At 39.5% G+C, this 12716-nt stretch overlaps 1 protein-coding gene across 1 annotated transcript in view; it reads left to right on the forward strand.

Moving 5' to 3' along the window:
* Window positions 1–1632: 1632 nt before the first annotated feature.
* Window positions 1633–12716, forward strand: part of LOC5514231 — a 44938-nt gene continuing 33854 nt past the window's right edge. Inside the window, exons 1-11 of the mRNA XM_048725812.1 lie at window positions 1633–2167; window positions 4919–5022; window positions 5546–5581; window positions 6480–6524; window positions 6606–6758; window positions 7002–7105; window positions 7619–7780; window positions 8454–8541; window positions 8632–8802; window positions 9648–9791; window positions 10071–10328. Of these exons, the coding sequence (XP_048581769.1) occupies window positions 1968–2167; window positions 4919–5022; window positions 5546–5581; window positions 6480–6524; window positions 6606–6758; window positions 7002–7105; window positions 7619–7780; window positions 8454–8541; window positions 8632–8802; window positions 9648–9791; window positions 10071–10328 (1465 nt within the window). The 5' untranslated portion in view covers window positions 1633–1967. The remainder of the gene's footprint in view (window positions 2168–4918; window positions 5023–5545; window positions 5582–6479; window positions 6525–6605; window positions 6759–7001; window positions 7106–7618; window positions 7781–8453; window positions 8542–8631; window positions 8803–9647; window positions 9792–10070; window positions 10329–12716) is intronic.

Genomic DNA, 12716 nt, shown 5'->3' on the forward strand with positions numbered 1-12716 from the left:
ATAAGCAAGGGTGTGAATTGTAAGACTGGACAAGCATGAATGCTCTTTTATGAATTTTGAAAGAAAAATTGACAGGTATTTTAACCTTTGGGGACATGCTCCCAAATTATTCTATGGCTAGGAGACGATTTTGTCTAGTCCGCGCCCTAAAATTTACCTTTAAGTGTGTGCCTAGTTACGGGACCGTGAGGTCAAATTCTTGTTGTCGTCCGAGCATAGTCTTGAGAATTCTAGCCTTTTAAAATTGCCCCCCCCTACCTTTACGAGCCCCTCCCCCCATGCAAGCTGCCCGAAGAGTACAAAACCCTGAGAGCCCTAAATATTTTTGTTTTGTTTTTCTTTGTGTAGGCCTATTTAAAAGATGGATTTGACATTACATTTGGACACTTTGTCACTCAAAACCGAATTTGTTCTGTTGTTTTAACCTTATCTTGCTCATTGCCATGCGGAAGTTGATAATTTCAAACATATCGTGTGACATTACATAGTCTGTGATTTTTCGCCGAGAAAAAAGCACTTCTTTGCCGAGTTGGATGGATCCTCCACATATAAAAACACTGGAGTTTGAGTTTTCCCTCTGTTTTTTTTTTATGATGGCGCGAATGGCAACATGAATCTATTTTAAGAAAGATTCGTCATGACAATTGCTAGAACTAATTGTATGCACAAGATACTTCTCTCCACTTATGTCAAAGGGTAATATCGACTTTGCTTCGTTTTAGGGAAGCTGGTCCAAGCAAAGCATGTTTCTGATCACAAAGCTGCAATGTTTTCCTTGCCTAGGGATATTACTTTTGCGAAATCCGGTTTCTTCCGTTATTTTTGTTTGCGGTCAATAATACATAGATTTAGGCATTGCCTAAAAGCGGAGCTCCAAACGACCAAATCTTTGCTTCATTTTCGCTTAATAATTTAAGAAATTTTAAATATTATTATTATATTTATGTTTTTGACGATTTCAACGATTTCACAAATCGTACGATGTTTCGGCAGTCTTCACAATCTTGGGATTCACAATCCCAAGAAAAATAGACTAGATTGCATTGTGATATGTGTACCTAGTTTACAACCTTATAAATTGACTTTTTAGTTCGTGTGTGTGTGCCTAGCTACGGGACAGTGAGGTCAAATTCTTCTTCTTCCGAGGCGAGGAGAGTTATTAGCCAGCCTGAGTATCAGGCATTTTCCCCTCCCCTGTTTTATAGCCTTTTACAACTGCCCCCCCCCCCCCCTTTGCGAGCCCTGAACACACTAAATATTATGCTCTGTTTTTCTTTGTGTTGGCCGATTTTAAAGGTGTATTTGACACTGCATTTGGACACACTGTCACTTAAAACCAAATTCTTTATTGGTAAACGCTAGCAACAATCTTGTTCTGTTGTTTTGACCTTATCTTGCTCGTTACCATACGGAAGTTTATAATTTCAAGTATCGTGTGACATTTAAAATCGTGTGATTTTTCGCCGAGGAAAAAAAACAAAAACACTTCCATGCCGAGTTAAATCGACCCTCCACATCAAAAAACTAAAACCATTATATGTATGAGTTTTCCCTCTGCTTTTATGTAAAGTGAATGACAAAAAGAATCTATTTATAGAAAGATTCGTCATGAAATTGCTAGAATTAATTTATGCACAAGATACTTCTCTCCACTTATGTCAAAGGGTAATATCGACTTCGCTTCGTTTTAGGGAAGCTCGCCCAAGGAAATCATGTTTCTGATTACGTTGCTGCAATATTTTCCATGCTCTTGGGATATTACTTTTGTGTAAAATCCTGTTTGCGTTATTTTTTCGCGGATTTGGCAGATTATTCGGAGGTATTTTAGTGTCGAACCTCCGTGTTGGTTCAGTTGATGTCCACTCAATTTTGCTAATCGCTGTCCTACTTCGGGATGTCGAAGTAAAACAGCCTCATCGCTCAGAATTACAAGGATTGCATTAAAGAAACACGGGATACTTAACAACATGTCGAGGTTAACATCCAAACGTGTTTTGTGGGTAATTGCTTGCTTCGTTGCCTTCTTGCAACCGCCATGTTTATGTTTTGGATCGGCGCAAGAATGCCCTTCGAATTGTTCCTGCGACGAAAGCAAGGGAATCGCAACTTGCGCCGGAACTATTTCAGTAAATGAACTTAACCGTTTGCCAAGTTGGGCTAAGAAAATGTAAGTATTTTGCAGACAGACCGTCTTTTAGTGTGTATGTTTGCCCTAACTGATTTCACGCACGGTTATAAAATGATATAGGGTACACCGAACGTTTTTTGTATGAAATGTACATATTATCGAAGTGTTTAGAATAATATGATGTTGTTATTTGTGTTCGCTTGTGAAAATAATTTGATACGCGTTAGTTCACTTTTCTAAAATTGTCTAACTCACTAAAAGGCTTTTCCGTATAATATGTCACTCATAAGGAATTTTGCGTCTCTAAAAGCTGGATTAATATATGAATTGATTTTTTTTTTTCGTGGAGCATTTTACTACTATTTACCAGTTTGTTTTTCAAACAGGCAATTCCGCATAGAAACATTTTTTACTAGGACAAGAAGTTGAACCGAATTTGCTACAATGTGTTATTTGTTCCAGTCCCTGCAGGGTTTTTCAAAATCTTTTATAAACATCTGCCTGCAGGTATATGGGAAGCTGAAGATCCGGTATTTCGGCATAGAAACGTAATCATTATCCCACTTATCCGAGAGATCTTTCTAAAAAAATCAATTCGGAAACACATACATCATACGTATTACAATTCAATTTATAAAGGACTTCTACTGTAGTTTGCTTTTCAAATCTGCTCTTCACTCGTTGGTGGTATGACATAAGTGTTTTAAAAATCTTTTACATTAATAGCTTTTTTTTAATATATATTATCTTTTTAACTTTTAACTTTTGATGAGCAGAATACAGTATTGCTTTTGAGGGTAGTTTTAGCATTTCTTTTGGTATCGAAGTATTCTGTTTTCTTTTAGTTTTTACGAAACTGTGAAAGAAGATTTCTATGAGATGCAAGATTAGACGTGAGCAATTAAATCTACTTTATCTGCTTTATCCATATGACTAAGAGATCACGTGTCTGGATTGTGCTGATTGAATCCAATTATTTTTTATTTTGTGACAAAGTTCTGATGGCCTAACTGAATTGCAAATTGTAGGTACTGGATGACTTATTCAGTGTGTAGCAGCACAGTGTATAGCCAGGGCAGGATACAGCCTCCCCCCCCCCCCCCCCCCCCTCAAAAGTCAACCATTTGACTTTTGAGGGGTGGGCGGGTAAGCTTTTTTTGGTGCATAGAAAAAATTTTTTTAAAGCATTTGGGGTGCAAGATTTTTTTTTCCCAAGTAATAGGCCTGCAGGATATTTTTTTTAAGTAAATCTAAAGCTGGTGAAAAGGTTTTGCATGAATGTATGGGGCTGATGTTTACTTAAACTGACATATCTTTCTGTCTATAAAGAGTTGCATGGACTTTATAGTTGAACCAAAAATAGGAATCCTTTGGAAATACGTTTCACAGGTATTTTTAAGGTTACAAAATTGCCATACAAATATATTTGTGCATATTATTTAATGAAAATGAAAAAAATCTGTACTCCTGTGAACTATTTTTACCCGGGGTTGGTGTGTCGGGGGGGCATAGTACTGATTCTAAAGGGGAGGGTGACCGTACCTAAAGCTACTAGAGATAATTATAAAAAGAGAAGACAAGCCCATGAAGCGGCTTGAAATTTCGAAACATTTTCGACATCCACTTTGTAGTATATATCCCAAATGTTACGTACAAGCAATGCAATTTTTTTAATGTTTATATTTATATATATATATGTATGTTTATATTTTATTAATATGACACAAGACATTCACTGAATGGTGATTTTGAAATTTCACTCCTCTGAAACCAATCAAATTGCAGCAAAGTCATTTAATATCATTCAAATAATTCTTCCATTAGTGTCAACCTAGGCCTTGTTGGTGATTTTGAAATTTTACTCCTCTGAAACCAATCAAATTGCAGCAAAGTCATTTAATATCATTCAAAGAATTCTTCCATTAGTGTCAACCTAGGCCTCGTTGACCTTGCAAGTGTTTTGGTGGTAGGTGTTTTGTTAATAGTAAAGACTATCTGTATCATTCCATATGAACCTTGCCCTGAGTGTAGATGCACCGCGGGCTCACAGAAACGAGCTGAAAATCTAGCCCTCCTCTCCTCCCCCCTCTCCCCACCCCCCCCCCACCCCCCCCCCCCCCCCGATACAGGATATTTTTCATATCCACCAATTGGTCTAGGATATTTTACCACCAATTGGTGCAGGATATTTTTTTTTCAAAAATTCAAAAAGCCCCCCCCCTCCCCCTCCCTCAAAAGTCAAACGGTTGGGACCTAATAAGCATTTTTTTAAACAACTTTAGGGGGAAGAGGCATGATATAGAGCACAGGCGGACCAGGATTAGAATCAGTCCCTCATGATCCTTCAGGAAAATAACATATAATTTGTATATAATAAAGCTAGTTACATTACTATATTAGCCTTGTGTGTTGTTAAGGGGAATTGTGGCACAGAAAGGGGTTTAGTCCCTCGAGAGAAAACAGTCAAGACACAACTTCAAATTATATTTTATTTTCCTGAAGGATCATGAGGGACTGATTCTAATCCTGGTCCGCCAGGTATAGAGACTTAAAACTGGGAGGCATAACCATGCCTAATGGTCATTTTCTTATTTGGAGAAACACAGACCCACCTTTAGCCACCCAAAGGTGGTCAAATCACTATTTGCAGGACCAATTCCTTGGTACTGTATGTGTATGTGCCTACTTATACAGTATATGTCAGTTGTGTTCTGTAGTTAGGAGCAATTAATTTGTCTTTCTTGATAAAGTCTATATAGAATTGACCATTTTTTACATTTTTATTTCCAGAAAGTTTTCCCCAGCTCCAGATTTATGTGATGATGTATTCAAGCAAATTATTGATTTTGCTCATTCTGCTGGAATCGAGTTGATGGGGATACCCTTGGACTGTGGTGAGATATGTGTCATGGGTGAATGAGTGATGAATGAATTATGTGTCATGCGTGATTGAATTATTATTGAACAGAGGCGCTTGGACATTTTATGAGCAGCTTCACAATTTTAAGTCCCTGCAGTCTTCACATAAACTATGGGATTCCAAACTCTTCTCTTCTCTTCTTCTCTGCCTAATCAATGCACCCACATTAAGCAAGCACTAAGAGCTTAGTCTGCAAAGCTTCACTCAGCAGCATATTGTATTCATTGCAACTTTATCAACACAAACAACAGAAATGCACTCTTGATAAAGACATCTAAAATGAGTACCCAGTCCTTGTTGATTTTAAAAGGCATGTATAATTTAAATAAAGATAGAATTCAGTTGTTGTAAGTCACCAGTTGCTAAGTATAGAAAGCTTATTCTCAAAGGCCAGCTGCCTAACACAAAATGTTCTATCTTCAAGGCCACCCATAAGAGCTTCGACCTGTAATTATGTATATTTCTTCTTGATTCAATATCATGTTTTTCTCTTACAGGAGAGACAAAAAGTAGAAAACGTCGAGATGTAGCAGGTAATACAACATTTTCTCTTTTATTTTAACTGAAATGTCTAACCCGTTTATCCAGAAACTATTGAAGTGGGCGTGTGTGTGTGTGGGAGGGGAAGGAGGGGGGGGGGGCATAATATAAAGCAGATGGCTGGTAAATTGAAATAAAATTAAAACTCTTGGTCCTCTACGCACTCAAAGGCACCCAACAATCATTTTCTACCAAATATTCGTTCAGAAGGAAGGCTGCCTAAACATCTAAAGAACTAAACTTTTTTCTGTATATCATTCGGACTTTGGCTAATATGCGATTGACATATTCTTCTGACATTTGCTAAATCTGCCCCGTCCCCCATGTTATTTTTTAGGGATATATGCAGGTGAAATTTGTTTCCACGACTTTCGCAAATAAAACACCTGCACATTCCGGATGCGTAAAAACGAAGCCCTAAAATTTTCGTAAATGTTGAATTTTATCCTGACGCTGTGTCTACTTGCCCGGCTTCCGGTAAAGGAGGGAAAAAAAAAACTCGCTGCACGGCTGTCTCCAGTTTTCTCGATTTTTAGCCTAAATAGCAAGTTTCTGGTTTTGAAACACTTCCACTTACACTTCCAGCATTATCCTGAATATTCAAACAGATGTTTTTGTTTTTAGATAGGGCTCCAAAAAATTACTAAATGTGACGGGGGAGGGGGGATATTTTCGGAGCTGAAACAAGTAAGAGGAAAATGTTTTGACTTTAAAATCATACAAAATAACGCTATTGAAAAATAATCTAAATTTCGCATGTTATAGTGTATGCTCGTGCATATACTGTAATTCCCGTCAAAACTCATAAAGGCAGCAAGATTTGTTGTTTTTGTTATCACTATCAGTTCTTTAGCTATCAAGTTATTAAATTGATTATACTTGTTTTAACAGGTTCAGAACCTGGTGCACCAAATACTACCGCGCCATCTGGCCCAGGTAAAAACTTTTATAAAGTATGGAGTACGATTGATGTTGGTTCGGAACATCCCACTGTAACCAAAAATATTTTGTTTTTAGATGGGTTACCAGTATTCCCTTGTGATTTTGAGCAAGGGTTCTGTCAGTGGCTTCAGTCCTCAGATAGTGATTTCCAGTGGACACGACACAAGGGAAGTACGGCATCATTAGACACTGGCCCAAGCAGTGATCACACCACAGTCAATGGCACAGGTACGAGCTATTTCATCCTCATCCTCATTCATCATCATCATCCTTCCAAGTATCGCACAGAGCCATTTTGTCATCCTAGCGAAATCCCAAATGCGAAAAAAGCATCCATTTCTATCGGCTGATTCACAACTTATGAAATTTTGGTTTCTGATAACATTTCTGACACATTTCAATTGTTCTAGTGCGAGCCGGGGTGTAAAATTTTCTCATTGGTTAATCCGTGACCTTATATACACATTATAGGCTGGTATATATACATCGAGACCTCAGATCCGAATAGGGAAGGAAATAAAGCAAGATTGGTCAGCCCGACCCTTCGCCCAGTGGATCCAAGGAATCCATGCAACGTAAGACGGGTCCAGGGGGGATTGGTAATGCTAGGTCACGTTTCTGGCTCGTTATGCACGCCTTTTATCGTTATCCTCACCCTTCTTTAATGCCTAAATCTGCCACTGATCACGTTGATCTGTCTTTCTTTCCTATTCTTTTGCAACAACAACAACAACAACTTTATTAGTTACAATAGTAATTATTAATATTTAAGAGAAAAATCTATATTTATAATTTGGCAAATAGCAAATAGCTTAATCGAGCTAAAACGGCTGGGCAAAGCGGGGAATGTATTATTAAATAAGGCAATACATCAATATATTACCAAGACAGACGCACAAAAACGAGGAAGGGATAGATTGGGCATAACCGACATTCCTTTATTCTGATAAATAGTTTCAAATGAAACCAAGAGAACAGTGCACATTTCTTGATTAAGGATGTTATTCCTAAAACTCATTGTCATTGCATTGTCATACTTTTGTCGCATGCACCGCTTTCTGTCCTGATAACTTTTCGTTTGTCACCAGGCAACTTTCTTTACCCACATGTACGGCAATGCTATTGGTCAGCTGAATATCGTCCAAGCGCCAGTCATTGGGCATGACGTCACCAAGCTTTCAATCACATCACAGCTCGGCAACATGTGGGTGATGAAGCAAGTCGTGTTCGACAGCAGCCGGGAGTTTCAGGTTTGTGCGCAAGAAATTTGCTTTATAATTTTCTCCTGATTTGTATAAAGGCACTTGGGTTGGCTGTCGGTGCTTCCGCTGATATCATTGCCGGCGCACCCCCCCCCCCCCCTCCCTTAGCAATTCCTGGGTATGCGCCTGTACTCTATACAAGAGAGACAACACGAACTCGTGCCCAGTCGCCACGAGGAACGGGAGGATTGTGGTTCCCAGGAGAGGATTCTGACGGGAGGATTGTGTTTCCCAGGAGAACGTTTACTCCCAAAAACCTTTCTGGGAAAGGTGCTCTAAAACCTTTGTTAGTGCGCACGAGTCTGGATAAAAAACGTAAAAGCACAAAAAAACTGCTCGCAACCACAAATTTTCATTGGTGGAGAAGTCGGCTCGCATGAGGCATTTTTTGATTTATTGAAATAAACGAGTATTTTTTTTCTTATTTTCCTTGTTTTGTTTTTACGGCTTCGTGGGTAGCCACATCATCAATATTTTTCATCTACAGATGTTCCAACGCCTTTATATTTCTACGCCTAAATTTTTAATAAGTATCTCGTAATCACCCCTACCATCGCGACCTCTGGCAGCACCACTGTCATAAAATGAAGGGCCACGGACGGTACCATGGCGCTGAGAATCCTTGACCATCTAAATGATCCTTTGTGCTAAACTGTTTTAGATCGTTCTGGAAGGCGTCCGTGGCTCAAGTTACAGAGGCGACATCGCCTTAGATGACATCACTTTCTCAGAAGGCTGTCAGCGGTTAGGTAACTATAGTAACATGACAGATGGTGTGCGCTTAGCATGGACCATTACCCAGAACAATGACTGTTTTACATTTCTTTACTATTGAACAGAGCCTGGCTATATACGTCTAGATGACGGTGACACTTTTAACGCTGGTGAGGTGACCGTGTACTATAACGGCTCCTGGGGGAGAGTATGCAGTGATTATTGGACCCAGGCCACCGCGGATGTTGTTTGCCGGGAGCTGGGTTTTGTTAATGCCAGTAAAAGCACCAATAACGGTACGTTCAGTTATAGATTCATTAGCTTCGATTTTATCTCAATGCTACTTGAAAGACAGTTATTGCTCATTATCTTAAATCATCTCCGCTCTACCTGTGCCACCTCAGGTAGTTTATATAGTTTAGCAGCACTGCATGCTCGCAAGCAGGAAATCTGCTGTAATCGTTAAATCCCCAAAGGATGGGGGAGATGGTGAGAATCTTAGACCTATGGCTCGTTGTTCCGCTGACCAAACGACCTTGTGCTGTGGGAGCTACATCGGTGTCGTTAGGTCGCTAGATATGGAAAATACGAGTGTTTTAGTTTCTGGTAAAACACTACTATAAATGTAATAAATTTTGATTGATGATGTCAATATCACACTTATAGCTGTGTCAATGTCATATCTCTCCTCAGAAGCAAGGTTTATCTAAGAAATTCGTGTACTATTATAGTTTTCTCAACCAAACGCAGAGGAAACAATAATTGATTAGTACCAAAAACAACACAAAGACCGTCTAGAATGTTATAGAGAAACCAAACACGAGATTATAAAAGTAAATATTCAGTACAATAACCTAACGGGTAAAAATCATCAACAAGAGAGTTTTCGAAAGGTGCATCTCGCACTGGAGCATAAAAATGTACTTACAGTATAAGCTTATGTCAGAATGATTTTAATGAGAGCAATTACAAACTATTTATAACGGAATTTACATTCAATATTTTGTGAAACAAACCCTTTCTTTTCTTCATAGTATCGAAAAAAAGCTTTGTGTGAGAGTTTTTATCGACACACTTTACTTGCAGCGTATTATAATCAATTCCTGGAATAGATCAATGATCTGCACTTCTTCGTAAATAGGTACTGACACGACAGGGAAGACCGCTGGCTTTGAAAGCCTGATCTGCAGTGGAGGAGAGAATGCGGTTAGCGCATGCGCGTCTAGCGGCTGGTCAGACGAACTCAGATGCACAGCGAACAAGACGGCTGCGGTTGTATGTCAAGGTGAACCTTCCTCTATCCGTGCGGCTTTTCAAGCTGATAGCATACCTTGCTGTTGCTCATCACCAAATATGTCTTGAAAATAGGAATGAGGGTTCTAAGCCCAGGCCCTGGCGTTATACCACGTTTAATGTGCACCTAGTGGGTTTCCTGTGACGTCACATTTCCCCTCCACCACAGAAAACCCGGTCAGAGCGCCAGGGCCTAAACTGGCCATTTCTCTAAGTGCCTAACTGTAAAATGCGGGAATAGTCCCTGACATGGTTTACCTCTCTCCTAAAGGTGTCACCCCAGTTTGTCCCGCGAAGAACCACGTGCTCTGCCCTAACCCTGCACGTAATGCCACCCTGGCAAAGTGCATCTCGCACGGCCAACTCTGCGACTTCGTGGACGACTGTGGCGATGGATGGGACGAGACAGGATGCGCTAACTACACCAACTGCACCTTTGAGGACCCAGGCCTCTGTGGCTGGATCCAGGCGCAAAATGACGAGATGGAGTGGACCCGAAATCGAGGTTCTACGCCGACTGGTTATACCGGTAAGACTGGTTACACTGGTAACAAGATAAACACAGTCTGTTTTTTTAATTCTTAATTTTGCCGGTAAGACTGGTTACAGAAGTGGCAACCATAGCATAGTCAGTTTTAACCCATTGACTCCTGGCTTTTTTGGAGCTGAATTTACAAAAAACAGACTGAAAACAGATACCTCCCCCCCTATTCTGAGTTTTATACAGCCCGTCAAAGTCAAACACAGCTGCACCTAGTCAGCGGTATCCAAGCTTTCCAACAGTGCTTTGCGGTCCCCACTTTTAATCCCTCGTCGATGTGCTGAAGCCAGCACAAGTTGATGGTTGCTTGTATTTTTCATCAAAAATACAGCTATGAGCATATTAGGAAAGTGTCTCAGGACATCATGAAGTCTTTTGGGGCATAATTGAGTGCCTTGCTTATGGATATTTGCAAGCAAAGGTGGATTCATGATGATTTTTTCTTGTTTGGCTTTGCCCGGATGAGAAAATAATTTTCTAATGAATCACCACAGCTCTCCTAAATGGTGTCTTTTCTGAAACCAAATTGATTGCAAAATTGTTTACACTGCTATTCTGGGTCTGTATGACCTGGAATTGATTCGTTTGGCTTCGGGGTGAAAAGACTTATAAAAAACCACCTGACTTTGGGGAATTTTTTGGGTTGTGGGTACTTCCCAAAGACGGTACAGGCCGGTTCAGGGGTCAATGTGTTTACCAACACACCCTAAAAATCATGCTTGCCTCACTGCCTGAGAACAATGCATTTTTTGCAAGCTTAGGTGCATACAACAGTGAAGGCAAATTCTGCTTGATATACAAACAAGCCTCCTTTAAGTTATGGCTGATATTCTAACAGATAATTCTTATGTTAAAACCATTAGGGAAACCACAGGGAGCCCAAATTCTATAAAAATATTTGCCTTTATAAATTCAAAGCAGCAGTGTCACTTTTGGTACTTTTCCTGTATATTCACCGTCAAAGTAATCTTATCACAAAACCTTGCCTGAATCTGATGTTTTCTTGGGCATTTTTTTCTGAAAAAGCTATGCATATCATCCCTATCAGAGTCCAGTCATGTCCAAGTAAAAAAAATTCTATTTTCTAGGTTAAAGATATTCACTTGCTAGAAATGGCATATATGTGATCCAATCCACTGGTGTATGTCACAGCACAAGTCTAAAAAGGTCTAGTTATTTTGATTAAAATCTAGGGGATTCCATATCTCATTTTTTCATGGATTCCGGATTCCGGATTACCTGTCATGGGGCGAAAATTCCGCTCAAATGTTTTCGTTAGTCTCTATAGACATCGCCGATGGAGACTGATGCTTTAGCAAGGACTTCTAGCGAAGAATTAGCGAGGAAGATGACGATTTAGATCGAGGGGAATTAAATATGGCGACGTCGAAATTAAAAATTCTTTAAAACTGAACTTTAGAGTTTTTTTAAAGATGGCATCAAAGCGGCAGAATTCAACTCTTCATTGTAGTTCACATGCCAATTTTAAGCCAGAAGTAGACTTTTGACACTATTTGATGTGTACCTGTCGTTGTGCTGTCAATGTTTATTTTTATACTTTGATATTCTGCAATCCGTAATGTCGCCGATTGAAGACAATAGGAATGTCACACATTCTCTCACATCAAGGACTTTTTTAGTCAGTTGACAAATCTAAAACCAAACCCGGGGACACACTTTACGAACATGCGCCTAAATGGCTTTTGAATCTCTTTTTATTACTTTTGGAAATAAAGCTTTATTAGAAAACAACAAAAAAGGAATCTGAGCCCGGTCGAAGAATTTTACGTAAACAAACATGACGAAGACTTGCTAATAAAGCAACGATTGCGGCACGCTTAAAAAACAACAAGCCGCGTCGTGCGAAGGAATCGATAACACAAGTCGCATAATTTCCAGAAAAATCTAACAGCTAAAGCCGTACCGAATTAGACTAAAAGAACCCAAACACTATTTATATATGAACATCTTTGCGATTTCAGTATAGCGCGCGGATAGGAACAGCGAAGTTCTGACAGACTGTATTGTCTTTGTGTCCTAGTCTCGCCGTCACGGGCGACAAAAAAAATTCGAAAGTATGGCAACTTCTTGTTCGACATTTTGAATTTTCCTTGTCCACATAAATTTATTTCTTCATTTTATCTAATCACAAGAAAAAATTGCGTCGATATGTATGGGGAATATTAAGTACCGTACCGAAACCGAAAAGTGACGTTTCTTCTGGTTTCGGCAGTATTTACAAACATCGTTCGCACCGTTTCGAACGCCCAACGGAGCGCCATGTTGTTTGCCCGAGTTTGTTGCTCCTTGATCTCAAGTCACGTATGTTATCAGAATTCAGTCAAATAAGTATGTTTATTGTTAGCGAAAAATCAT

Source organism: Nematostella vectensis, chromosome 3 (assembly GCF_932526225.1).
Source record: "Nematostella vectensis chromosome 3, jaNemVect1.1, whole genome shotgun sequence".
Classification (NCBI taxonomy): domain Eukaryota; kingdom Metazoa; phylum Cnidaria; class Anthozoa; order Actiniaria; family Edwardsiidae; genus Nematostella; species Nematostella vectensis.